Source organism: Trifolium pratense, linkage group LG5, assembly GCF_020283565.1.
Source record: "Trifolium pratense cultivar HEN17-A07 linkage group LG5, ARS_RC_1.1, whole genome shotgun sequence".
NCBI lineage: Eukaryota > Viridiplantae > Streptophyta > Magnoliopsida > Fabales > Fabaceae > Trifolium > Trifolium pratense.
In genome coordinates this window covers 49,311,064-49,337,079 of record NC_060063.1, presented here as the reverse complement: position 1 = coordinate 49,337,079, position 26,016 = coordinate 49,311,064, and the positions used below count along the sequence as shown (strand labels likewise).

Here is a 26,016-nt window from a genome sequence, read left to right as displayed (position 1 = left end):
GATTCACACGTACTCTACTTACTTGAATAAATGAAGATTGTTTGTTGTTAGTCTAAAAAAAAAGAAAAACATAGGTCCCGTAGAATTCACACGAAAGATTATGTCCCCATATTAATATATCACTATAACTTGTAAAATTATAAAAAAAAATAAACAACTTTACTAATATATGAGTAAAAATATAAGACCCGTAGATATATCCAAAAAAATTAGGTTCCCGTATTAATTTGAATATAACCCGTAAAATTATTTAAAAAAAAATAGTCAACATAATATTTTAGTCCTTTTTTTTCTCCAATAATTTTCTTCCGCATAGAAAAATCTCATAAGAATGAAAGTCATATCTTTCTTATTATATCTTTCTTGTGTGATTTGTTTATGGTTTTGTTTCTCTGACTCTTTGTAAACTTTTGTAGTCTACCTCGGTACGTCTTGTGTTGGGGAGGTTTTCTATGTTAATATATCTCATTTTGGTTTGTTAAAAAAAATATTAGTCCTTATATCAAAAACAAAAAATCTTTAAAAAAAAAAACTTCTAAAAAATGTCATTTATTTTTCAACTATTTTCAACTTTGTATTTAATTTTTATTGTTTTTTTTAAAACTAAATGTATCATTCACGCGCAACTGTAGAGAATAATCCTCTTGAGGTAACTGACAATTTTTATTATTTTTGTCTCACCATTTTTTTACGGGAGTTTTTCAGTTTTTCTCCCACCATATTCTTGTATTAAATTAATTAAATTTATTGAGTTGAACTACAAATTGAAAATTAACTTAATTAAATATTGGATTGAAGTCCATAAATCAAGTTGAGTGAATCTAAAATAACGAAACATAAACAATAAATGATAAAATTACACTAAAGAAAGGGTTGAACTCAAATAAAATATCATAAATAAATGGAAACAACACCATATACCTCTATATTGTAAAAAAAAAACCATACATTTGTTGTCTTATTTGGTATAATGCACTTATGACGTTGAAATAAAGAATTTCATTGAATCTCTCCTTTTATTTGTACATGAATTTTACTCTCTTATTATAAAAAAGAAAAAATAAATAAACACTTCCTCTTTCTTCTTTTAACTTAACTCATGTTGATTATATGTTGGTTCCAAAAATATAACAAATTAATTCATATGGCTTAGTGGTAAATCTAATAAGAATTGTAAGTAAAAGGTTAAGGGTTTGATTCCTACTAAGAAATTTTTAGCATTTTTCTACTAACATTTTTTCATAGGTACTTTCTTTTCTTATATAGTAGATTAAATGATTTGGAATTTTTTTTTTGACAAATAACTGATTTGGAACCTAAGTATCAAATAAATCACAAAACTAAACAAAGGCATAAATATTTCATTCAGACTGCAATGAACTACAAATGGAGATTATCATGTTTTTCAGAAAGACATCATGTATAAGATAAATAAATATAGGCTTAACTACACATTTGGTCCCTTACGTTTATTTTAGGTTTTAATTTGGTCCCTTACGTTTAAAAAGTATCAATTTGGTCCCTTACGTTTATTTTAAGTTTCAAGTTAGTCATTTCCGTTAGTTTTGTCACTAACACCGTTTGAACAGTACACGTGTCAGCGTTTCCTAGTGCCACGTGTCAGTCCACGTATGCAAATTGACTGCCACATGTGACAAAATTGACGGAAAGGACAAACTTGAAACCTAAAATAAACGTAAGGGACCAAATTGATACTTTTTAAACGTAAGGGACCAAATTGAAACCTAAAATAAACGTAAGGGACCAAATGTATAGTTAAGCCATAAATATAAGTCTTTTTGGTTACAAAGTAAATATAAGTCTAGCAATTAACACTGAAACCATATGAATTTGTAAATATAAAATTGGAAAATGATAAACAGTGCTCCCATGGCACTAGTTAAGGATACAAATATCGAAGTTTTATCTCGTAAATTGTGTATTCAATGTTTTAAATGATGTAAAAAGTTATTATCTCTCATCATTAACTTTATCATTTGTTTCCTTTTTTAGTATGTTTAACTAGTGTCATAGGGGCACTGTTTAGCATGACCCATATAAAAACTATCAAATCTATCAAAACTATCATTGATGTTTGAGGCCATGGGTGTTGTAAGTACCACCTCATTGCTGAAGTCAAATGACAACAAACATTCTTCAATATTTTTGGATACACTTTTATCCCACCAATGAAAGAATTCATCCATGTACACTCCGATACCTCGCAATTTCGAATAGTAATAATAATTATGCATATCAACATTAAGTTTCTTCCAAGAGTTACTTTTGAGAGTATATATCTCTCTCATAAGGGATCGTAAGATCTATCTTTCTGTATCAAATCTTCACCTTCATCGTCACTGTAATCGGGGAAAAAATCTATCATTTGAATTACTTTATAATCATCACTAACATGATCATAACCAAATCCATGAAGAACAAACCAAGGGTTCCGATCAGGTGGTATGTTCTCAACAAGACTGGGGGGAATGACCTTAGATTCATGAGTAGTCGGGTTCCACAATACGAGTTGACGGGTACATCTAAATCCTTGTTTGAGATAAAAAAATGTCATTGATACTAACAGAACCCACAATATAAATATTAGTATCATCATTTTTAAACGGAGGCGGCCAATCTAATTTGACCCGATTCTCAAACTTGTCACCAGAGAGCCAATAAAATTCACAATGGTTACGGTAACGATCTGTCTTAGGCAGCAATTTGTGTAAGATGAGAAATGTATCATCATAATAAGAATAATTGTTACCTATAATATTGTTGATGTACATGTTGGTGAAATAAGAGTTGTGAAACAAGAGGGACCATGATTTGCATACACATTGAAATTGCTTTAATGATTTTAAAGACAGTTTTGACAAAATGAAGAGCACCAAATCATGAGGTAAATAGTTGCAAACCTTTTCGTTAGTGATAGCAACTAACACTGATTTATCCATCTCTGACTCCAAGGACGAATTTCCTGCAACTAGTGGAAAAGATGTACTGCAATTGTGAAAATCTTCCGTGAGTGTTGTGATGATCATGGAGAATCTCGATGATTTATGTTTACCTGTTTTTCCGATATTTAAAGCATGTCTGGTTTGTCATTTATGGCCCTAAAAGTGGTTTGACATTAGGTTTGGCTTCTTACTAAGATCCAAATAGACGTAAGTAACAAAACATATCTTTCTTATTTTGCCATTGAAATTGTCATGTCACATTGAAGGTGCGGTGAAGTGTAACCAAATTTTGCTAATCTGTCTCCACCAAATATGCTCAGCACAGCCAAATGTACTCGCTTCGTATGCTTATTTGGAATGTTAAGTGTCACGTGAACAATAACATCACATAATTTAAGTGTCACATAGTCAATGGTCAATTTAACACAATGATCATTTGATAAAAATTGGTAAAATTGTGTACTAATTTGACGGTAAGTTGAAAATGTTAGAGATTATTTTCACAGCTAGTGGATAAATATAGAGACTTATTTGAGAGTAAGTGAATCAAATGTTCATTTGATAGTAAGATATATTTATGTGTATCTGCATTACTGCATAGTTTAATCTTTTGAAGCAATTGAAATTTATTTAAGGGGGTTTCTTAAGAGATTGGTTAGAGGTCGAACTCCCAATAAAAAAATATATAAGAGCATTTTCAAAATTCCCGGTAAATCCTTCATATTTGGGGGAAGCCAAAAATAAGTTTAAGAGTAAATTATTCTTCCCTTTACTCTTTTTTCTTCAAAATTGAACCATTATATTTTTTTCCCCTATTTTCCTACGGTTTAATTTCATCTTATTTCATAGCCATTAGATTAATCAAAGGGATATGAATAATGCAGCAGAAACTTTCGCAGCCGAGGATCCAAATTCCAATGCTCGGTATTATATGTTAATTATTAAAATTAATGACAAAGTAATTAACAAAAACAAAAATCAATAAGAGTCTTCTTTTTGGGACGGAGGTAGATAAATCATATACAACTTCTTCTTTTTACGGAAATAAATCATATACAACTTATTTTTCTTCATTTTCATTTATTAAATATGAGTATGACCAATCAACTACATAAATCACACCACCAATATGTTTTTATATTTTTAAAATATTTCATTCTCCATTTCTCCCTAACTCTTCATACATAAAAAAAAAAATTGTGAATAAAGTAATTTTTATTAATTAAAGTGGCACTAATGTTTATTGTATAATAATGTTCGAGGATAACCAAATCTATACATTTATCAATTATGTATTTTTTTTTTTACTAAATTTATTATATGTATTTATTATCTATCAAATAACTATTTTTTTAAAAAAATAATCTCATAAAATTTCTTAACATTTTATTATTTTTAGAACAAAATATAAACTTCAGCAATTACCACTTTGAAATAGGGGTGTTCAAAAATACAGTTAACTGGACCAAATTGTATTACAATCAGAGACGGATCCAGAAATCAATCATACGGGGGGCCAAATTTCTTTTTTTAATAATAAATAATAGAGTTAAATATATTTTTTGTCCTTATAAAATAACGAGTTTTTATGTTTAGTCCTATTAAATTTTAACTAAAAATATCATCTAAAATCTTGTAGTTTGGTAAGAATAGTCTCTATTTTCAAATATTTTTACAAAATATTGATACTTTTAGTCTTAAAAATAATTGCTATAAAATACAAATATGGACTAAAAGTAAATTTTTTAAATGACAAAACTTAAAAACTCTTAATTTTATAAAGACAAAAAATATATTTAACTCAAAATTATAAGATAAAATCACAATATTTTATTTAGAAACACCTAAAACAAGAGTGGGTAAATTAAGAGGTGTCATTAGCAACTCATATACATTAAAAATTATACATATTAAACATATATGCATGGGAGGGGGGGTTGGAGCCCCTGCTTGCCCCCCTTGGGTCTGTTCCTGATTACAATACATTTTTCTCATTGTATTAGAATTAATGACTACAATAAGATCTACAAACAAACAAAGCCTTGCACTAAAACAATAATAGTATTATAATCAATGTACAAAAAGATAAAGAAATATCAATAAAAGATAAAGAAAGATCAAGAAAAGTAAAATGACAGAACGTCGCTCTGGTCTCCAGTGAAGCTCAATATTCTCTTCACATGCTTCTTCAATATAGTGATCAATGAGTTGTGGCCACTTCTCCATTGCAAACACAGCTCTGATGAAAAGATATCGGTGCGAAAAATCAGTGCGATAAAAGTCCATTGCAACCTTTAATGCGATATCATCCCCTTCATCCCATACTTCAGCCATGCTGTTGAACAAAAGATTTAGAAATTTAAAGATTGTTTGTAACCGTTTCTTTCTTTGATGAAGAAAAAATTATATGATGGGTCTTATAATGGAACTATAATTAATAGAATTATATGTTGAGTTTATATGTTTGTAATTCATGTTACTTTCATCAGTTTCTTAGTTAGTTAGTGCCAACTAAACAAAGTTGGTTAGGAAGTTAATAAGTTAGTTTTGTGTTAGTTGGAGTATATATATATATATGGATGAATAAAATCTTCTTCCTTCTAAACAATTCATTCTTCTCTCTTAGATATCACAAAAACTCCATTGTTCTCTCCATTGTTTTGTCATATCACATGACATTCTCATTACTTGGGTGACAACGGCGTATTGCTAGATGCTAACCGTCGTTTATAATATTAAATACATGAATTTGATATTATTACCAATGTTACAACAACCTACATGGTCACACTCATAACACAAATATATGAGAGAAATAAATAAGTTAGACTTATTTATAAGATAAATAAATAAAAGATAAATAAGTAAGATTTATTTATGAGATAAATAAATAAGATTTGTTTATAAAATAATAAGTGAGATTTATTATTAATTAGATAACTGCGAAATAATTATAATGGACAATTACGTAAATAAATATGATTTATTTACAAGTGAGACTTATTAGTAGTTAGATAATTACGAAATAATTATAACAGATAATTATGAAATGAAAAGTAGGATAAGGATGAGCAAGTTTGAATGATCACACAAGAGACCCTATAAATATAACTCTGTGTAGAGTATAAATTCTAACTGTTGACTACAAAGCAGCCAAGATTTTATCATCAGTAGGCATCCTATTATGAAGTAACCTCTACATTAGAAAGGATTTAGAAGGAGGGATAGATTGATTCCAGATGATCTTAGCCCAAGCAACATGTTGGCCTTGGCCAACAGGTCTTTGGAAAGAAAAGGCTTCTTTAAATGACAAGTCACCTGCAAATGATGAAGACTTGGAGCACAATACACTAGCTGAGTGTAGTGATGAAGACCCTGATATACCATTTGGTTTTGATTGATTGAATTGGAAGATGGCGGCTATATTTTCCTTCGCTTATGGAAGTATGTCTATGTAGCACCCGGTGTCCAGCACATGTGATTACATTTACTTATTCCATTTTCTCAAACTATTAACGGTGTCAGTGTTCGTGTGTCCATGCTTCATAATTGTTTTCCCATCTAACTTAGGATGCATTATTTTATCTTATTTTGCTCAAGGTCAAGAATTGTCTGTAATATTTTGTAGGAACTTACCACATTTTTTCTGAAATGGATGCTAGATTTTCATAATGAATTATGTTAAAAGCTATGAACCAATAGAAGCCTTTTTCAATCGAGTGTTTCTGGTTTTCTATATTTTAACATCATTCTGTTGTTTTTGTGGATAAACAGGTTTAGATAGATGAGTGTTTTGGTATTTTTTGGAGTTCCTTAAGACATAGAAAATAACATGTTCTGTGAACAGATTCTGATTTTGTTCTCCCATTCTCATGCTCTTCCAGTGTTTTTTTTTTTTTGACAAAATGCTCTTCCAGTGTTTTTTTTTTGGCATTAACACTGGAATAATGCTCTTCCAGTGTTAATGTATTATAATCAGTATCTTGTACATTTTGCTAAATCTTACTTTTCATTCCGCTGAATCTTAGTGTGTTCTAGCATATTTTAAATTGATGGTCTAACAAATGTATAGAATAGAGGCCAAAGTATCTGGTATATATCCATTATCCATACATATTTCTGCGAGGAATGATTACCATAAGCATTTTAATCCCAATGTAATTTGTTTTTGGAGAATTCTTTGATACCAATGAGAAAAGTGGAGGATACTGATAGTCTGATACTCATTAGGCGAAATTAATCAAAAATTTAAATTCACTTAACAAATAATTAAATATGAAATAATATGACATCAAATGATTGGATGTTGGATAGTATATCCAGTATAACTCTGGTATGGGAGTTATCTCCTTTTTCTTTCTATTAATGTTGTGGCTAGTATGGCAATTTTCTTACCAAGTTACCATTGCACTTGTTCTCTTCTAGTATAAACTGTTGCTTTGATATATTATTGTCCTGTCACCTAAGCAAATTTGGCCGAGATAGGGCTCGTGACAGTGTGTTTAGCAGAAACCCATTTTAGAAATCCTTGAGCATATTCTCCTGTCTTATTACCATACCCTATACGGTTGAATGTCACTGAATATGTCTGTTTTTGGTTGGCTTCTGAAAAGTAAAGCTTTTTTGGCTTTACTTTCACATCAACTCCTTTTGGTGCCGTAACTATGGAAACATAAGATGAGTAGGCCTCACCGACATTTGTCACTGTCCGTGTGAATGTCTGTGAAGAGCCAAGCACGACAGAAAATGAGGGGTAGTTAAGCTCTCCTTCGGGAATGCTTGACGTCTCAGTGCACTTAATTTTCTTGTGTGCAATGATTCCAACTTGACTATCACTGTAGCCTAAACCACACAGATAAGGTATATAATCATCAGGTTGGATATCATATACTAACCCTGGATCATCTGCTCTTGATGGATTCACGTGACCCGAACCTGTGGCAAATATATTTGCCGGCTGAAGTGTTTCATCAACAATGAGTTTGTTTTCTAAAGTTAGTGTGTCTGCGGTAGTCAATATGGCAGATTTTATGGCTGCCGGAGACCAATCAGGATGAGATCTTTTGAGCAAAGCAGCAACGCCGCTAAGATGTGGGCATGACATTGATGTGCCTGACTCAATGTTGAAATTGAGTTTTGAATTGGTGCTGTTATCCAGAGGGAATGCCCAGGCAGCTAGGATGTTCACGCCCGGTCCTATGATATCTGGTTTTAGTATCCCAGGGCTCGGCAAGTTGGGACCTCTTGAAGAGAAGGATGCAACGGCTGGGGATTGTGAGTTTCCAATAATCGTTCCCTTAAACGAAATGGTTGCTGTAGGCGTTGAAGTTGAATTTATATAGGCCTTGATCTTTTGTCCAGCAGCATAGCTTACATGTGTTGCTGGTAGGACATGTACATCAGCCGAGAGACTGAAACCATTGATTTCATCATTCGTGAGAATCATGGCGGCACCACCTGCTCTTTTTACTTCCTGTCCTTTGGCAATTCTTCCTATACCCCCTCCTCTCTCACACAAAACAACCTTTCCTTTGAAATCAATGTCATTCAAGGATCCATTAGCACAAAATGCAGATTCTGCTTTGCCGTTCACTCCTGCATATGCTAAGGGTAACAATGTTGGATAGAAATCGGAAGGCTGGAAAACAGATTCACCGTCAAATGTTTCCCCATCTCCAAGCACTGCTGTTGCTACAATGCTTCTGTCAATAGTGCTAGCTCCGACTGTGAGGATCCATGGGGCTCCATTAACTAAGGAGCCTTCAGAAGGTCCAGAGTTTCCTGCTGAACAACTTACAAAGATTCCCTTTTGTGTTGCTGCAAATGCGCCTATGGCAGTGCTGTCATTGAAAAACGGAGGTGGCTCATTTAGACCAAGCGATATTGATATTACATCGACACCATCCTCAACAGCTGCATCTAATGCTGCGAGTATATCACTCTCGGGACAGTCTTCACCAAAGCACACTTTGTAAATTGCTAGGTGAGCGTGAGGGGCAATCCCCGCTGCTGTACCTTTGGCATTTCCTAGCACATCTGCATTTTCGACAAAAGCACCAGCTGCTGTACTTGCTGTGTGAGTCCCATGTCCATCCTCGTCAATTGGTGCCTCAGCTTTAGTAACCGCGTTGTTGAAGGATCTTGCTCCAATTAGTTTGTTGTTACAAGCCGTACCATTAAGTTCGCATCGTCCTTTCCATTTGGATGGTGGTGGTGGTATGCCCGCGTCATTGAATGAAGGATGATCAGGTGTGATTCCTGAATCCAGAACACCGATAATAACTCCCTTTCCAAAATTCGAATCCTTCCATAATCCTATATTTTGCTGCAACCCCAAGAAACTTGGGGTATGTGTGGTTTGACGACGTAGTGTCCTTTCGGGATGAGCTGAAATGAAGCCATTTTTCTGTTCAACAGCTCTAAGTTCTTCTTGAGTGAGTCTTGCAGCAAAACCACTCAACACATTTCGGTATGAATAAATCATCCGCCACGGTTGTTCATTAGAGCTCATAACAGTAGCTGGCATGAATGAATGATGCCAACTTTCTAAATCTTCTTCTGAATCTGATTGTGTAAACATCTTACCCTCCGGCTCATTCACATGAATAATGTATATTTTTGAACTGCTTGTTTCGGTAGTAGGACGCAATTCACTTCCTCGAGTAAAATGAATATGGAAGCTCAACACAAAAGTGAGAGCAATGAAAATGAAATAACCCATGTTCAAGAGAAAGTTTAAGTTTACTCTTTGCTTGATGGAAGAATGAAAGGGGTGTGCTCTAAATACATTCACAATGATTATACATATTTATATATAAGTAACACATTAATGATTGGCCGGCATAGTTATATTATATGCCATGTTATAATATATCTGGTGATTATATTTATTTCTTCAGACGGCAACAATGATTGATTAGTATTTGTTTTTAGAAAGTTTTTGCTGTCTTGCAGTTCCCGCCATATGTTTTGTTTAGCTTAACTAGTTGGAAGATTGTTTCATGGACATGTTCTTAAACTTTATGCTCTGCAGGCTCAAGTTTGCAACAACTGTTAAGTAGTGAATTCCATTTGAAATCTATATTAAAAAATTCATCATTCAATCTATTCAAATTCAATGAATCCTTTCACAAAATGGTACCAAATAACAAAACCCCACCTCAAAAAAAAAAAAAAACTTCAACTGCCATGTAACTATAGATTAAACAATGCCCAACATTAAAAATGCACTCTCTATGACTTCAAACAAGTAATGCATGTGCAAACAATGAAAGCATTAACAAAACACATCTAAGATACCAGCACACTTTTAACATACCAGCATACTTTAATTAATATACCAACACACTTTTGATGCAGTTTTAACATACCAATACACTTTTAGAATACTAGCTCACTTTAATTACTCTACCAGCACACTTTAATTAACATATCATCACACTTTTAACATACCAACACAATATATAAGGGCAGAATGATACTATTTTAAAGGGTCATGCTAAACAGTGACCCGGATACTTGTTAAACATACTTAAAATAAAAATAAAAAATAAAATTTATATTGACAACTTTTTGTACTTTTGAGGCATTGAATGCACACATTTCGAGACATAATTTCTATTTTAACATGCTTAACCAGTGCCGCAGGACACCGTTTAGCATTTTCCTATTTTAAAATATGTTGGGGTAAAGAGATAAATGTAGGGGTCAAAAAAATAATTCAAGATTTGTTTATCATTAGATTATTCAGTCTCAGTATTAAATCAATATATTGCATCATATCTCATTTGATTCATTTGAGATTTATTTATCCGATAGTTAAAATAAGTTTGTACATGATTAAAAAAAAAATTCATATTTGTGCATCGTAAAATTGACCCTTGATTAAAATAAATTACTCCCTCCGTCCCAAATTATAAGTTATTATGAGAAAAAAATTTGTATCAAATTATAAGTCATTTTACACTACCAATAAAATATTGGGTCATGCTAAACAGTGCCCTTTGGGGCACTAGTTAAGCATACTAAAAAAGGAAACAAATGATAAAGTTAATGATGAGAAAGAATAATTTTTCACATCATTAAAACATTGAATGCACAATTTACGAGATAAAACTTCTATATTTGTATCCTTAACTAATGCCCCGGGGCACTGTTTAGCATTTTCCTAAAATATTTAATATTACTTTTTTTATTACATCCTTAAAAGTTATTCTCTTTCACCTAAAAACACTTACATGAAATCGCGAAATAAGTCTATTATCAAATTAAACCAAATTATTTAGGCATGCAACAATATTGCAATTGCATAGTACCTAGTCTACCTAACATTTTCTTTTTGTCTTCTCTCTTCTTTGAGAGAGTATATTTAAATTTGGATCATATGCTAAAGACACCAGTTAAAATATAAATAAAATACACAAATTATAAGACTTATTTACCTTATTTAATTTTTAACTAGTGCATAAGAGGGGGTTATCATTTTCCTTAATTGTACTATATCGGTTTGGATTTGATTTAATTTTTAATTTATATAAAAATAACTTATGCAAATAAATAAATATTTATATTAATTTATAAGTTTTTATAGATAAAAATTGTATTTTTATAAATTATTTTATTATAAACTATCTATTAATAGCGCATTCATACATATCCAATAGAAGATACCAGAAGCAATTCATTTTGTGAATTAAACTGTTTAAGTGCCGCCGCATTCACCTTTCACACACACTCTCCGTCTCTCACACTAAATCAAAATGGAACCTTCAAAGCTCAAAGAATTGAAGTTTTTCATCGAACAATGCAAATCCAATCCTGAGACTCTCGCCGATCCTTCACTCTCTTTCTTCCGCGATTACCTTGAAAGGTTTTTTTTCTTTCAAATTTCACCTTTCTCTTTCAAATCACACTTTTACTTACTAACCCTAATTTCTTAATTCCTTTCAGTCTCGGAGCCAATCTTCCCCAATCTGCTTACTCCAAATCGGTATGGCGCCTTTGTTTTGTAGTTCCGTTTTTCCCGGCCTCTGTTCGTCTTGTGCAGAGACCGGTTATTATTAATAATATTTTGCCTTATGTTAGTTGATGCATTGTGATGTGTTTTTTTTTTTATATAGAACCCTGTGGAGAGTGACGATGATATTGAGGATGTTGAGGAAGAAAAAGTTAAGGTGGAGGAAGTAGTGGAAGATGAAATTATTGAATCTGATGTTGAACTTGAGGGTGAAACTGTTGAACCTGATGATGATCCTCCACAAAAGGTTCTTTTTTTTTTTCCTTGAAATAAATTGTAGTTTATTTATGTTGTGTTTGAGGTTTTAATTAAGGTAAGGTAAATGCATGTCTTGTTTCAGATGGGAGATTCTTCTATTGAGGTTACTGAGGAGAATCGCGAGTCTTCGCAGTTGGCTAAAGCTAAAGCCATGGAAGCCATTGGAGAAGGTAACATCACATTCATTGTAAACTGAATAATAATGGTGATTCATACTGTGGTTGTTTTGTTCTATTTTTATGGTTACTATTGTTGGGAGGTGGGATGGATCCATAAACAATGCATGAGTGAAAGAAAATGATGAATCTAGTAGTGGCAATATGGACTCAATTGCGGTAGTGTTGCAATAGCAAAGACATAATCTTTTTTAATATTGTGACCTATGTTGTGGTTGTTGAATGTTGACCTTATTTCAAAACCATGGTTCCCTGATCCTTTAGAAGGAATGAAAAAGTTATATCCTTTAGAACTGTAAATATGTTACCATTTTTGAATGACTGAATTTGCTAATTCTTACTTCTAGTGATTAGTAGTTACTAGTTAGGAAGGAATCTTGTAGTAGGCTTCAAGGATAAGAGTATCATTTATCAGCCTCATGTGTTTTATATGAATGCCTGTATTTCTTTTTGGTGTGCGGTAGATGAAACCAGCATCTCTTGCGTTGAGTCTGGACTGGAGCACTAATTTTTAAGTGTTTATATAATTCTACACATGCAATCACTACCCAGTGAGGTCATGTATTATGCACTGCCACATGTTATTTTATTTTAAAAATCACAACTATGATACTGCTTTGAGAAGCCTAATTTGCAAACTATCCCCCTAGGCGCACCCATTGATAGTCCTATTTCAAGCACCTCACAGCTCCCCCTAGATGCACCCATTGACAGTCCTATTTCAAGCACCTCACAGCTGTTTTCAGCTTTTGGCAACACATTTTCTGTCTCAACCCCCAAAGATTTATAACAATAGAATTGTGATTTGATCTCACGTGGCTTTGAAATGCAGGTAAGTTGGAGGAGGCAATTGAAAACTTGACAGAGGCAATTATACTAAATCCTACCTCTGCCATAATGTATGCAAACAGAGGTATGATTTGATTTGATTATTTGGTTTTTACATTCATGCTCTAGTTTTTTGGATCTTATCGTCTAGGATGAACATTCATTCTAATATATTTTTCATATCATATACAGCCAGTGTTTACATTAAAATGAAGAAACCCAATGCAGCAATCCGTGATGCAAATGCTGCTTTAGAGGTTATGCTCTCTCCTCTCCATTGCTCAGCATGATATATTTGCTTGACTTAAAATAGACTGTTGAAAGTGGTGTCCAACAGTCCAAGTTTAATGTTCTCATTGCATTATGTTCCAGAAGATCAGTGTTTCTTCAAAGTAATCCTATCTCAAATGAAAAAGGCATATTGACTTTTAAATTACTTAATGGGATGGGATAGGCTCCTGCTGCTCTTAAGATTAGATCGTTGATAAAATACACACTTCCTTGCTTGTTAGAGACATAACTTAAGAGGAGATTTTTCCACTTTGAAATACATGCTTGTAGTATTATTTTTTTTTAAAGGTGGCCATCATCTCAAAAGTTAAATATTGTCAACTTGTCACATTACAATTTTTTTTAAGTAGATACTCCCTTAAATCTTGACAACTTGTCAACTTGTCAATTGTCAACTTATTTTAATATTTGCAATCATAATTTTGAGTATGACTTAGAAGCACTACAGTAGTGTATATGAATTTAATGTGATTTACCTGTCTTTCAGTGGTCATAATGCACAATCCTTTTTATTTAATGTGATTTACCTGTTTTTCAATTGTCATAATGCACAATCCTTTTTATATTTGCTTGAGTACTGTATTCCATGCATGGAGCAGCTGCCATTTTTATATTTACCAGATTACTGTATTCTGTGTATGTAGCTGCCATATATATAGGCAATGGTTTTTAATATTCTATTGCTATTTCTCCAGATTAATCCCGATTCTGCTAAAGGATACAAGTCACGTGGCATAGCACGAGCAATGCTAGGTCAGTGGCAAGAAGCCGCTAAGGATCTCCACGTGGCTTCAAATATAGACTATGATGAGGAAATAAGTGCTGTGCTTAAGAAGGTTTGCTTTCTTTCCCCTTCTATCAGTCGAAGGAGATATTTTTCAAGCTAGTGTGTACTGTGATAATTGACGAGTACAAAAATACTAATTCTTATTTGAGTTTGGCTAAAGCCTACTTTGTTATATATAGAGTTACCTCACTTGTCAATTACCTGACATAGTTATGCATCCTTAAAAATTGAAAATGACATGCTTGGGTAATAGATATAAATGAAATTATGACTATAGTTTATTTTTAAAGACTTAAATGAACTTTTTGAATTTTGCCTTGAGATCAATATGAAGCAAGAAATGTGTTTGTAGATAATGTTGGTATCAAATGAGATGCTGCATGGTATACCTAGTCACGGATGTTAATCAAATTAATAGAGGTAAAACATTATGCAACAATTTAGTAGCCTGCAAAGGAAGTGATACATGATAAAAATGACAATGGTCAGTGGGAAGTACATCTAGGAGAAAGTGAGGAACAAGTTGGCAAAGGGACAAAACTTTCAGCAGTTGGTTACTTGAGAAATGATCAAAAGTTTGTGCAGGAGTTGTGTAAATATATTCTGAAAACAAGACCAGATTAAAGAAAGAGATACTGGCATAGTGAACAAATTAACTTGTTTAGTAGTTTTTTTGAAGTTGATAAAATTTGTTTGCCCTTCCAATTCTAGATTTTTATTTGTATTTACCCTACTATCTGAATTCACAAACACCTAAAAGTTTGAGTTCAAATTCCAGCTTAGCTAGTGTGCTTATTGATTCCTCTGAATATTATAATTTATATGCCTTACTCAACTTACAACTTAAAGTGAAATCTTGCATTTTAGGAATGCTATATACTTCCACCCAGGGCAGTTAATTGTGTTTAATGGTTGGATTTATTTGGCATCTCATTATAAAATCTGGATTATCTAGGTTGAACCAAATGCCCACAAGATTGAGGAACACCGTCGGAAGTATGATAGGTTGCGCAAGGAAAGAGAAGATAAAAGAGCTGAGCGTGAGAGGCAACGACGCCGTGCTGAAGCTCAGGTTCTAAATTTTGATATAGACATGCTAAAAAACAGCATTTCCAAAAAATGTTATATTACGTAGCTGTTACTAACTTGCTATATATTACAGGCTGAATATGAGAAGGCTAAAAAGAAAGAACAATCGTCTTCCAGTAGAAATTCTGGAGGCATGCCAGGCGGGTTTCCTGCGGGCATGGGTGGGTTTTCTGGTGGCATGCCGGGTATGCCTGGTGGGTTTCCTGGTGGCATGCCGGGTGGCTTCCCTGGGGCTGGTGGCATGCCAGGTGGCTTCCCTGGAGCTGGTGGCATGCCAGGTGGCTTCCCTGGAGCTGGTGGCGCACCAGGTGGCTTCCCTGGGGCTGGAGGCGCGCCAGGAGGAGTACCTGGAAATGTTGATTTTAGCCAAATCTTGAATGTAAGTAAATCTGGACTTTCAATGTTTTTACATGCGTTTGAACTGCTTTCTAGAAAATTCTCGCCCTTCTCCCCCCCATCCCTCCCTCTCATGATTGCACAGATTCTCTAACATGTCTCTGCACACATATTTTCCCTCCCTCATGATTGCACATAGACAAATACATATTCACATATTTAATCTTGATGCCTAATATTCTCTAACATGTCTTTGCAGGACCCTGATCTGATGTCGGCATTTGGTGATCCGGAGGTCATGGCTGCTCTTCAAGATGGTAATTATCTGTTCTAATACTTGGCTCTATTTTATTTTTCATAAATTAATTTTTGTCTTGATGAGAATTCAGTTTACGTGTCAAAAGCATGAATTTTCATAAGCTTTGGACTTAATTGGAGCTGCAATGTAAAATGCTATTTTATATATATATATATATATATATATATATATATATATATATATATATATATATATATATATATATATATATATATATATATATATATATATATAATTTAAGGGAAATTGCCATTTTTCCAAAGGAATATAGCTTATAAGAATTTTTTGTGTGTATATGATGAGAACCTTTCTATCCATAGTATTGGAATCACAAAAATCTGCTAAAAACTAAGGACACAGTGAAACTCGATTGCCGGGTTTTGTAGCTTGTAACTTTTCACATACTTAGCAATGCACAATGTTCATAGAGATCATGTGGATCAATGATGGAATCTGTTAGATTTGTCATAACATTACAAAAATTGCACAAGTGTCTGTGTTAGGCCAGTTACTATATCATCAATAAAAAAACACTCAAATTTGATTTTTCTCTCTTTTGGTTGAGTGCAGTTATGAAGAACCCTGCTAATTTGGCTAAGCATCAATCAAATCCTAAGGTGGCCCCTGTAATTGCGAAAATGATGAGCAAGTTTGGAGGTGGAGGTGCCCAGTGAACAAATCTACATGTTTGAGATTTCAGCATCCCATCCCAGGGCTCTCTGCCTTTGAGTATTTAATGTTTAATGTTGATGATGTTACAAAGTTCGTTGTAATGGTATATTATGAAACCTTTTCAGTTGGCTAGGCCTGTTTGTAGTTGCTTATTTATCATGTTCTTGTTTACTTATCAGCAACACAATGTTCTCCTGATTTTAAAAGTTGTAGTACTGAGATTTAATGGGAAAATTTGTTTTTTTTTTCCTTCTAAATTTAGTTCAATTTGATATTTTTTTTTTTGTAGTAGCTCAGTGGTTAGAAAAATAGGCGGAAAATATTGAGATCATAAACTAATAAATTTTGATTAAAAAAGTTTTATTAATGATCTATAAACAATAAATTTTGATTAAAAAAAATGGACACATTAAATTCAGTCTATTTTTCATAATATATGAGAAAGAAATAAGAGGGACTTATAATTAGATCATTTGTTTATGTTATGCTTAATATTAAGAAGCTAAAAGGACCAAAGATTAAGGGACGGAGAGAGTAATACTAAGTAGTTATTTACATACTTGTTCAATAGTGTAAAACTGTTGTTCAAGTTTTGATGTGTAAAGTTTTTGAACTTGTACCCACTTGCACACAAAAAAGATTTCCAATTGGAAGTTTTCTTCTACAACTCCCAAAAAAATATATAGCAAGAGGAAAAGATGTATAATGCCACATATTATGATTTTAGTTGGAAGAGAAGTACACACTACAGGACTAAAAATATTGTCCTTAAGCTCATAGGGCAAGAGTTTTTATGTATGTTATTGCAGATGTTTCCTGTCTGATGAAACAAAGGCAGTGGGCAGCATTATTGAGAGCATTTTGCAATGTGCACTCGACTTCCGGTCTTGTATTTCATTAGGTGCTTGGGATATTGGAAATGATCGGGGAGACTTGTTAGGAAAACTTTCTACAATCAATATATCCCAGGTAAAACCATGCATCATATGCGTCTCATGTCTGATACACTTATACTTTATAACTACATTTTAATTATAATACTACTATGTTGTTCTTTGAAAATAGTAAACGTTTTCTGAGGAAATGGAACATCTTATCTTGAACATGTTAGTTATGTCCTCAAATAATTGATCATGTACTCCAAGTAAATGTACCGACCAGCTGTTTCACTGTGTTTGCAGGTGCTTTCCATAAAGCAGAAGTTTGATAGAAGTCTAAATGAATTGCACATCTGCTATGTCAAGGAACCCAAGCATTTGAATTTTGGGCTTACTCATTTCTGGGAATACCTCAACTATGATGGATATTATTCACATGTTAACAATGGGATGGGGTACTGTGCCGTCTGAATTTTGCTAGCTGTGACGAAGAATGATGGCACATTGCATCAGCTGTGGGTTAGGATTAGGAAGCCTGCTTTAACAGGTCAACATTGATTCGTGACTCGGAATTCTCTCGCTTACACCCTCTCAGGTTTTGGAATTACAATATATCATGTTGAGGTAGTGTCCCTGGGTTGGTTTGCCGAGTCATGGATGTTACTATTAGGAATGACTTGAAGTAAAAAATTGTATCTTTGAAGAAGGAACAAAATAGAAAAATACAAAAACATAAATACACATTGCATCTGTGATCATGTCTATGTCCCATGGAGTTGCTAACTAATGCTAGTTGAGATTATGTACATGATAGGAGAATGTCTGGGTTACATTCTCGATGAACGACGTTACAATTTACTTTGTAAAAAGAAAAGGAACAAAGAAAAAATGTCGGTATCAAATGCATCATATTTTGTCCGATCATTGTATAGGACACAGTCTTGATCTTGCCTTGGTGATATCCACCATGTAATACTGACGAGTGACGAGTCATATACTGTGGTTCATAGAAGTTTTATGCAATTTATGATTGTTATTGTTGGAACATGATGAAGGAATAAGAGGAAACTTGGTATTGAAGTAAACACATTTGTTAGAACCATGTGTAGTGTGAATTGAAAAAAGGCTCTTTGAGTCCCACATTGGAAAAATCACACCACTTGGTAGTGTTTATATACCACAAGGTGGCAATCCAAGGGTGTGCCCTTGGGGTACCCACTTTTGTAAGAAAGGGAGACCACACACAATGTCGAATATCACACGCGCGCGCGCCGCCGCCGCCGTCCGCCGGCCGGCTCGGGCCGGGTTTGGGTGATATATTAATTTTTTAATACTAAGAAAAAAGAAATTTTTGAATTTTAAATTTCTTTTATGTGTGTCCCTTAATTCGCACATGTTAAATGTGCTTAGACCAAGTCTTGAACGGATTTCTATCTGTTAAACGGTCAAAAATGATGTGTCCGCGTGTCCCTATTTTTGTGCCACGTTTGGAACTTTGACTGAGCAAATTCAGCTCCTGAAAATCCTCTGATTCCATTCTCCCTGCTTGCCTATAAATACTACTTATTTTCTTCAGTTTTCACACACTTTTCTTTTTCTCTGCATTCTGAGAAAACTGCTTTCTTTCCTCTCTATTTTTTTCTTCTTCGAAATTATTTCTTGTTGTTTCAAATTTGAACGGTTATCAACCGTAGAATTGATATTCGTATATCAATAGAGTGGTCCGATATTTCGTACCATATTTGGTGTTATTCCCTCCTTATTCTCATTTGAGAAAAATATACAAATATTATTTCACCTATTTGTAGTATTTCACTACAAGAAAACATGATATTCTTGACCAAACTTATTGAGGGCTAAAAGCCCTCAGTAATGTATTTGTGGGTTATTGAAGGCTCCCAGCCGTCAATAATGTATAAGGCCGTCAGTAATGCATCTTGGAGGACGTAAAAATTCAAAACGGTCAAATTGATAGCATTTGTGGCGGTCAGGGGCCGTCGGTAATGCATCTTGAAGGACGGAAAAGGTGTCAACATTTACGACGGCTGCAGGCCGTCAGTAATGCAATTACCGTTGGGAATTTGTGGCGGTCAGGGGCCGTCAGTAATGTACAAATTCGAAATTCAAATGTGAACGTTACTTGAAAACATAACATTTAATTCACTTCTCCTATATATAACTCCTCAACAAATCCATTCTACTTCACTTCATTTTTACATTTCCATTCTCTCTCTACATTTTCTCTAACTTCTCTCTTAAATTTCATACTTTCAACTTTCATAACTTCATCCAAAAAGTGGTAAGTGTTTGTGTTTTACTTTTACAAAGTTAAAATTTTTGCTTTGTTATTTAAATGTATATGTTCTAATATTTGTTGTTTACCATTTTTATTAGCAAGTCTTATTCTCGTGGTCGTCGGAGGTTGTGGGTTATGAGCGGAGTTTGTGGGCTAGGAGCGCGCCAAGTAAGAATCTACTCGGCACCCAAGTAAGTAACGTAATTTTAATTTATAATACTTAGTGATAGTTTTTTTTTACAGTATACTTAGTAATAGTTATTAATTAGTACTTTGTAATTTGTTACTAACATTTTATTATCACTATGTATAAAAATTATTGTTTTTGTAAAAATAAAAATAAAAAAAGTATATTTAATTTTGAACATTTCGAAAATAGTAAATATTTTTTTAAAAAAAGATTTTTTTTTTCTTTTCAAAAAAACAGTATATTTATATTATTTTTTTAAAATCGAAATTTTTAAAAAATTCTTTTTAAAAAAGAAAAATCTTAACAGTTTGTGTATTTTTAAAAAAGTAATGTAATTTTCATATCTCCATCCAAAAAGTGGTAAGTGTTTGTGTTTTACTTTTACAAAGTTAAAATTTTGGCTTTGTTATTTAAATATATATGTTCTAATATTTGTTGTTTACCATTTTTATTAGCAAATTGTCGTGGTCATCGGAGGTCGTGGGTTAGAAGCGGAGTTTGTGGTTAATTAGGAGCGCGCCAAGTAAGAATCTACACGGCACCCAAGTAAGTAATGTAATTTTAATTTATAATACTTAGTGATAGTTTTTTTTTTTACCGTATACTTAGTAATAATTATTAATTAGTACTTTGTAATTTGTTACTAACATTTTATTATTACTATGTACAAAAATTATTGTTTTTGTAAAAAAAAATAAAAAAATTATATTTAAATTTGAAAATTTCGAAAACAGTAAATATTTTTAAAAAAAAAGAATTTATTTATTTTTTCAAAAAAATAGTATTTTGTGAAATAATAATCCATAAAAGAAAAATATTATATTTAAAAAAAGCTAATATGTTAAAAGTCGGTAGTTTTGTCAACTAAAAAACTTAGTATTTTTTAGATTTAATAAACCATAAACTTTAAAAATAAAATGTTAAGAGTTTATATTTGCGTCAAAAAATAAAAATAAAAAGTTAGTATTCTTTGAAATAATAAACAACACAACGATAAATATTATATTTAAAAAAATGTTAAAAGTCAGTATTTTTGTCATAAAATAAAAAATAAAAAAAAACTTAGTATATTTTTGTTAAAATGTTATTGTTGACCCAAAATATGTAATATGTTATTGTTGAGTAGACATATATATGTCCAAAATACTTTTGAAAAATAAAGTAATAAATTTATTACATTGATCTAATTATATATTAATTAAACTACGCAGATATGGATTTTACCAATCGTAATTGGATGTACGATAGACATAATCCTGGAAAGAGAGGACGAGTTAAAGAGGAATTTAAAATAGGGGTCGAAATGTTTATCAATACAGTAAAATATAATGACATTGTGATACGTGAAGGGGGAATTAGATGTCCGTGTATACTTTGTCGATGTACAAGAATACGTAGCGAAGATGAAATTAGGTCTCATTTATATAAAAAGGGATTCCAACCTAATTATTGGGTTTGGTCAAGTCATGGCGAGGGACGTTCCACGAGTGTTCCCGTGAATCAAAATCGTGCTTCAAGCAGTGTTTTTCAGCCCGTTGTTGTTCCCGAATATTATCATCAGCATTATGATCCGTTAAATGAGATGGACAATATGATAACTAATGCCCTTGGGTTTAATACGCCGATTTATGTGCCAAATGACATCGACGACCCTGCTGATGATGATGTCAGTTACACATCTAGTATGAGTACAGGACGCTCTCGGCCAGCTCAAAGAGAGAAAACTGATGATGAGTATCTAGCGCGAATGAGGGCCACGATTCGAGAAGAAGTTCGCGAAGAGTACGAAGCAACAATTGAGGAGCGGGTGGACCAACGGGTTGAACTTCGTTTACAGGAATACTTTGCGCAGATAAGGGCGGCGGGGCTTGGATCATCATCTCAGGGATCGGCACAACAAAATCAAAATGCCGGTGAACAAGAATATCGACCGGATTTGAATAACATGGTCAATTTGAATCAGCTGCCGGAGTACCGAGAGGGTGATCCAATACTGAGTATGAGCATAGAGGATATGAGTCAAATGCTTAATAATCCAGTTCATTTGCAATTTTTTTATCCTGTTGGGCAAACAAGTGGAAGCAGTAGTGGCGGAAGCGGTAGAAATAATCAACAAACTGCTTTCACCGAATACCATCGACAGAGATCATCAAATCTAAATCAACAAAACTTCATAATCCCACATGACAACCCCAATCAACCCCAAGGCAATTTCTTCACGAATCAAGCCAACTTTCCCAATCAAGGCAGAAACTTCGTTCATAGGCCTGTGGCACGACCTCCTTTGGTGCGACCGATTCCACTCCCCCCGGTAAGAATAATTGAGGGAGGTAGAGGCCGAGGCCAAGGAAGGCCGCGTGAGCCAACATACAGTGGCAAGGGAAATCAACCACTAAATTAGCCTGACCGACCTTGATGTAATTTTAATTATCTGTTGATTTAATTAGTTGTAACATAACGACAATTTATTATGTTTAATTGTTTTTCTTTTGTGATGGTATGTTTAATTATGCTTGGTTGTAATGACAATATTATTGTTATGTTTAATTATGCTTATGTTAAGTATTTATATTATGTTTTTAATTAAATTTTCATATTTTTTTATGGCATGTTTGCACTTTGATATTTCCACCATGACCCCATAATCACTCACTTTGTTAAAAAAGATGCACTCATTCCTCGTATCATCGCCCACAAAACTGAATGTCATATCGATGACAATCCCTTTCTAACCTTGTATGACGAGCTATTAGCACAAATCAGAGAGACTAGTTGAGAGCGATTGAGACATGACTAACAATTTCTAACCGGTAAAAATGGAATACCATATAATATAGAAAATGAGAATTACACGTTGCAAACAAATGAGAAAATTTCTTTTCGCACCCTTCATGCGGTGACGGGGGCAAAACAATTAGATTTTATAAGGCTCGTTAGTTAAAGTGTAAACTATATATTCTGGTAATATAATTTTTTGCCACCACCAATCTTCCTCTTTCACTCTCAGCCAAAGCGAAAATGGTAAAAATCCTTTTCTCCCTCCGTTTTTGTTCTCTACACTTTCTCATCTTTGGTTTCAGTACTTTGATTTTCGCCTTGTTGTTTTTGTATGTAGTTGTTCTTCTCCTACTTCAAAGATTTGGTCGGAAAAGAAGTCACGGTTGAACTCAAGAACGATTTAGCCATCAGAGGAACATTGCATTCTGTTGACCAATACCTTAACATCAAACTCGAAAATACTCGTGTTGTTGATCAAGACAAGTACCCTCACATGGTACCTCTCTCTCTCTCTCTAGGGTTTATTATTAACATTGTTTTTTAGCTTTGGTTCTATTATCTCTAGTTGTTTTAATTTTATTGAATCAATTTTAGGTAGTAGTTGTAGGGTTTATGATGTGTTCAAATTCAATTTGGGATTGGGATTAAGATTCTACAGTTTTACTAGTAGACATTGATATTTTTTATATACCTAGGTTAAATTCAATTTGGGGTCAAATTATATAGTTTTCCTTGTTTATTTTAAAAATTGCAACTTGCGATTGGTAGTAGAAAAATTACTGAGAAATTGGTGGTGATTCGGTTTTATCTTCAATCAAATTTATTCAATTTCCGAGTGAAAGTAATGTCTTCTATCTTGTGTTATCGCACAAACTATCGAAAAGTATACATCATTAGTATTTATTTTAAACTGTATACTCCAACATACAAAAAAGAAGACAATTATATTTTCTTTAGTTGTTTACACTGTTAAAAATATTGATGTTCCTCATGATTCTTCCATTGATGTGAAACCAAACATTGTACCTAAAATTGTGTATCATCCCTAAAATTTTGCATCAACGGGAGGATCAATAACTTTAGCTGCAATATCTGACTTCACATCAGCGGGAAATTCCATAACTTTAGTGAGAATGGTGTATAGTAGGTTCTTTGTGTGGTGTTTGTTTTGCAGCTGTTTTAGTTTGTGTCTTTTGGTGTTTTTGTCGGTATTGTTTTCTGGATCAGTTCTGTAGGTGCTGTGGGGCACTCTCTCTGGCCTCTGTTAGTTAGTTGTTGGTTTGGGGTCTGTTTAGCTTGGTTGGCTGTGCATTTCGGTGGTATCTTGGCTCTGCAGGGTAGTTCAGTGGGGTGGCTGCTGTTTTCTTATTGAAGGAGACAATGTGTCTGTTGCAATTTTTTTAATATAGGGTCAGAGTTGTTCTTTGATCTGATTAGAGACACTTGAATGGAATGTTTCTAGTCAAAACGTTGTTGGAATCCTTGTTGCTATTAAGTTGCTATTGTTAGAAGTAGTGGCGGATCATGGTTGGGATTGTTGTAGATTTTGTGACTTGCTTTCCCTGTTGTGTTGTTGAGAAAATAGGAGACTAGTTTCAAATTTGGTGTCAGCAGATTACTAGTTATCCTTTCTTTTGGTAGGGGTATAAAGGGTGGTTGTCATGTAGTATTGCCTGTATGAATTACGTTCTCTTTATCTTTGGAGATTAATTGTTGTGTGTGCCTAATTTGGTGCACTAATTCAATCTTGGGCACTTAGGAGTTAGGAGAGATCCTCTTCTGTAAGTTTTGTGACTTTGCAGTGGTGTTTGTATCTTTGTAACTAGTATTAATCCTTGTACTCATTGTGCTTGGGTTAGTGTTACCTTTTCCCCTCCTTTTTGTATTAATTTTATTGTTTTAGTGCTGTTTGTTGATTGACAAGGTGTTTATGAACTTATGAATAAATCAATAAAAGTGGATTAAATAATAATAAGACTGAAAATTTGTAACCACCAGGATTCAAATTGTATACTGGTATTCATTTTGTGCTTATTTATTGATTAATTTTAAAATATCAATGTAACTGTAGATCTTGGTTATTTTGTGGATATGATTTTAAAATATCAATGTAACTGTATACTATTTGGAAACCCTGTTTGTGAGTTTGTTTATATTTGAATAATAGCTTTGTGTTTGAAAGGGATATGCCCCCACAATATTTTAAATTTTGTAGCTCTGAATTTTAGGTTATTTTGGTATGCCATTAAAAGGAGATATGAACATAGTGAGTTTGATATGTGGTTTTTTTTACACCATAGAGAATAGGATAAATGCCTAGGTATGCTATTATGATTGAACAGATAACTGAGATTTTACAATAATATTTGCAAAATGGTTACTGAATTTAGCTTTGGGTTTTGAGGGAACTGAACAGTATAATTAACTGCAATTTATGCAAATTTCTCAAATCCCCACATCACCCTTTGCATGCAAAAAGTACAACTGTATATTATTTTCTGGTTGATTTTGCCCTTAATTTGATTGACCTAACTAGCTTCAGATTTTATTCTATTTTCATTATTCATTACTGAGTAACATGTTATTGTTTGATGTCAGCTTTCTGTAAGGAACTGCTTCATCAGAGGATCCGTGGTGAGATACGTGCAATTGCCAACAGAAGGTGTGGACATTGACCTATTGCACGATGCCACAAGAAGAGAAGCCCGGGGTGGTTGATTTCGCTAATCTCGTAATTTATATTTTGTATGAGAATTCATTAGGCTGGAATATCATAGATGTTATCATTCCTGCTTAAGAAAGAAACTATGGAACTTAAGCATTGTTCTGATTTACTCTGACAGTGATACTAGTATTTACCCTGCTAATGTTTTTCCCTTCCTCTTATGCATCTATTAAAAGAAATGTCAAAACGTATGAAATTATGCAAAACAAGTATAATTCACAACATATGCAGTGTTTAGTACATCAGGTATCTGAAGTGATGATTCACATATTTGTCTTCTACCCAGATGATTCAAAATTTCCTTGTCTACTCTACCCAGATGCAAAGCATTGTACGAAAACCTTTTGCCTAGTAAGTGACTAGTGCCGATACGTGACTTGAAACTAATATTTTAAAAACTTAATTGAAACGGAA

General features: G+C 33.3%; 3 protein-coding genes and 1 pseudogene across 3 annotated transcripts; 2 read left to right on the top strand and 2 right to left on the bottom strand.

Moving 5' to 3' along the window:
• Window positions 1–1,361: 1,361 nt before the first annotated feature.
• On the bottom strand, window positions 1,362–2,960 carry LOC123886839 (annotated as a pseudogene).
• Window positions 2,961–6,975: 4,015 nt separating this feature from the next.
• LOC123887267 (subtilisin-like protease 4) lies at window positions 6,976–9,738 on the bottom strand. The gene has a single exon (XM_045936552.1). The coding sequence runs from the start codon at window positions 9,682–9,684 to the stop codon at window positions 7,426–7,428; it is 2,259 nt and encodes a 752-aa protein (XP_045792508.1). The 5' UTR covers window positions 9,685–9,738; the 3' UTR covers window positions 6,976–7,425.
• A 1,864-nt stretch (window positions 9,739–11,602) lies between these two features.
• LOC123887268 (FAM10 family protein At4g22670) lies at window positions 11,603–16,992 on the top strand. The gene is made up of 11 exons (XM_045936553.1): window positions 11,603–11,832; window positions 11,913–11,952; window positions 12,083–12,226; window positions 12,320–12,407; window positions 13,246–13,326; window positions 13,434–13,498; window positions 14,228–14,368; window positions 15,275–15,391; window positions 15,482–15,787; window positions 16,004–16,061; window positions 16,634–16,992. The coding sequence occupies exons 1-11, from the start codon at window positions 11,723–11,725 to the stop codon at window positions 16,735–16,737; spliced, it is 1,254 nt and encodes a 417-aa protein (XP_045792509.1). The 5' UTR covers window positions 11,603–11,722; the 3' UTR covers window positions 16,738–16,992.
• Window positions 16,993–22,961: 5,969 nt separating this feature from the next.
• Window positions 22,962–25,744, top strand: LOC123887266 (sm-like protein LSM2). Its single transcript, XM_045936551.1, has 3 exons — window positions 22,962–23,120; window positions 23,215–23,373; window positions 25,476–25,744. The coding sequence occupies exons 1-3, from the start codon at window positions 23,118–23,120 to the stop codon at window positions 25,593–25,595; spliced, it is 282 nt and encodes a 93-aa protein (XP_045792507.1). The 5' UTR covers window positions 22,962–23,117; the 3' UTR covers window positions 25,596–25,744.
• Window positions 25,745–26,016: the final 272 nt, after the last annotated feature.

What these genes read in the sequence shown, in the direction of transcription:
- LOC123887267 (XM_045936552.1), bottom strand. Translation starts at nt 9,684, where the DNA reads ATGGGTTATTTCATTTTCATTGCTCTCACTTTTGTGTTGAGCTTCCAT.
- LOC123887268 (XM_045936553.1), top strand. Translation starts at nt 11,723, where the DNA reads ATGGAACCTTCAAAGCTCAAAGAATTGAAGTTTTTCATCGAACAATGC. An exon ending in ATGATGATCCTCCACAAAAG is followed by an intron (nt 12,227 to 12,319) that starts GTTCTTTTTTTT and finishes GTCTTGTTTCAG; the next exon opens with ATGGGAGATTCTTCTATTGA. An exon ending in TAAGTGCTGTGCTTAAGAAG is followed by an intron (nt 14,369 to 15,274) that starts GTTTGCTTTCTT and finishes TGGATTATCTAG; the next exon opens with GTTGAACCAAATGCCCACAA.
- LOC123887266 (XM_045936551.1), top strand. An exon ending in AAGACAAGTACCCTCACATG is followed by an intron (nt 23,374 to 25,475) that starts GTACCTCTCTCT and finishes GTTTGATGTCAG; the next exon opens with CTTTCTGTAAGGAACTGCTT.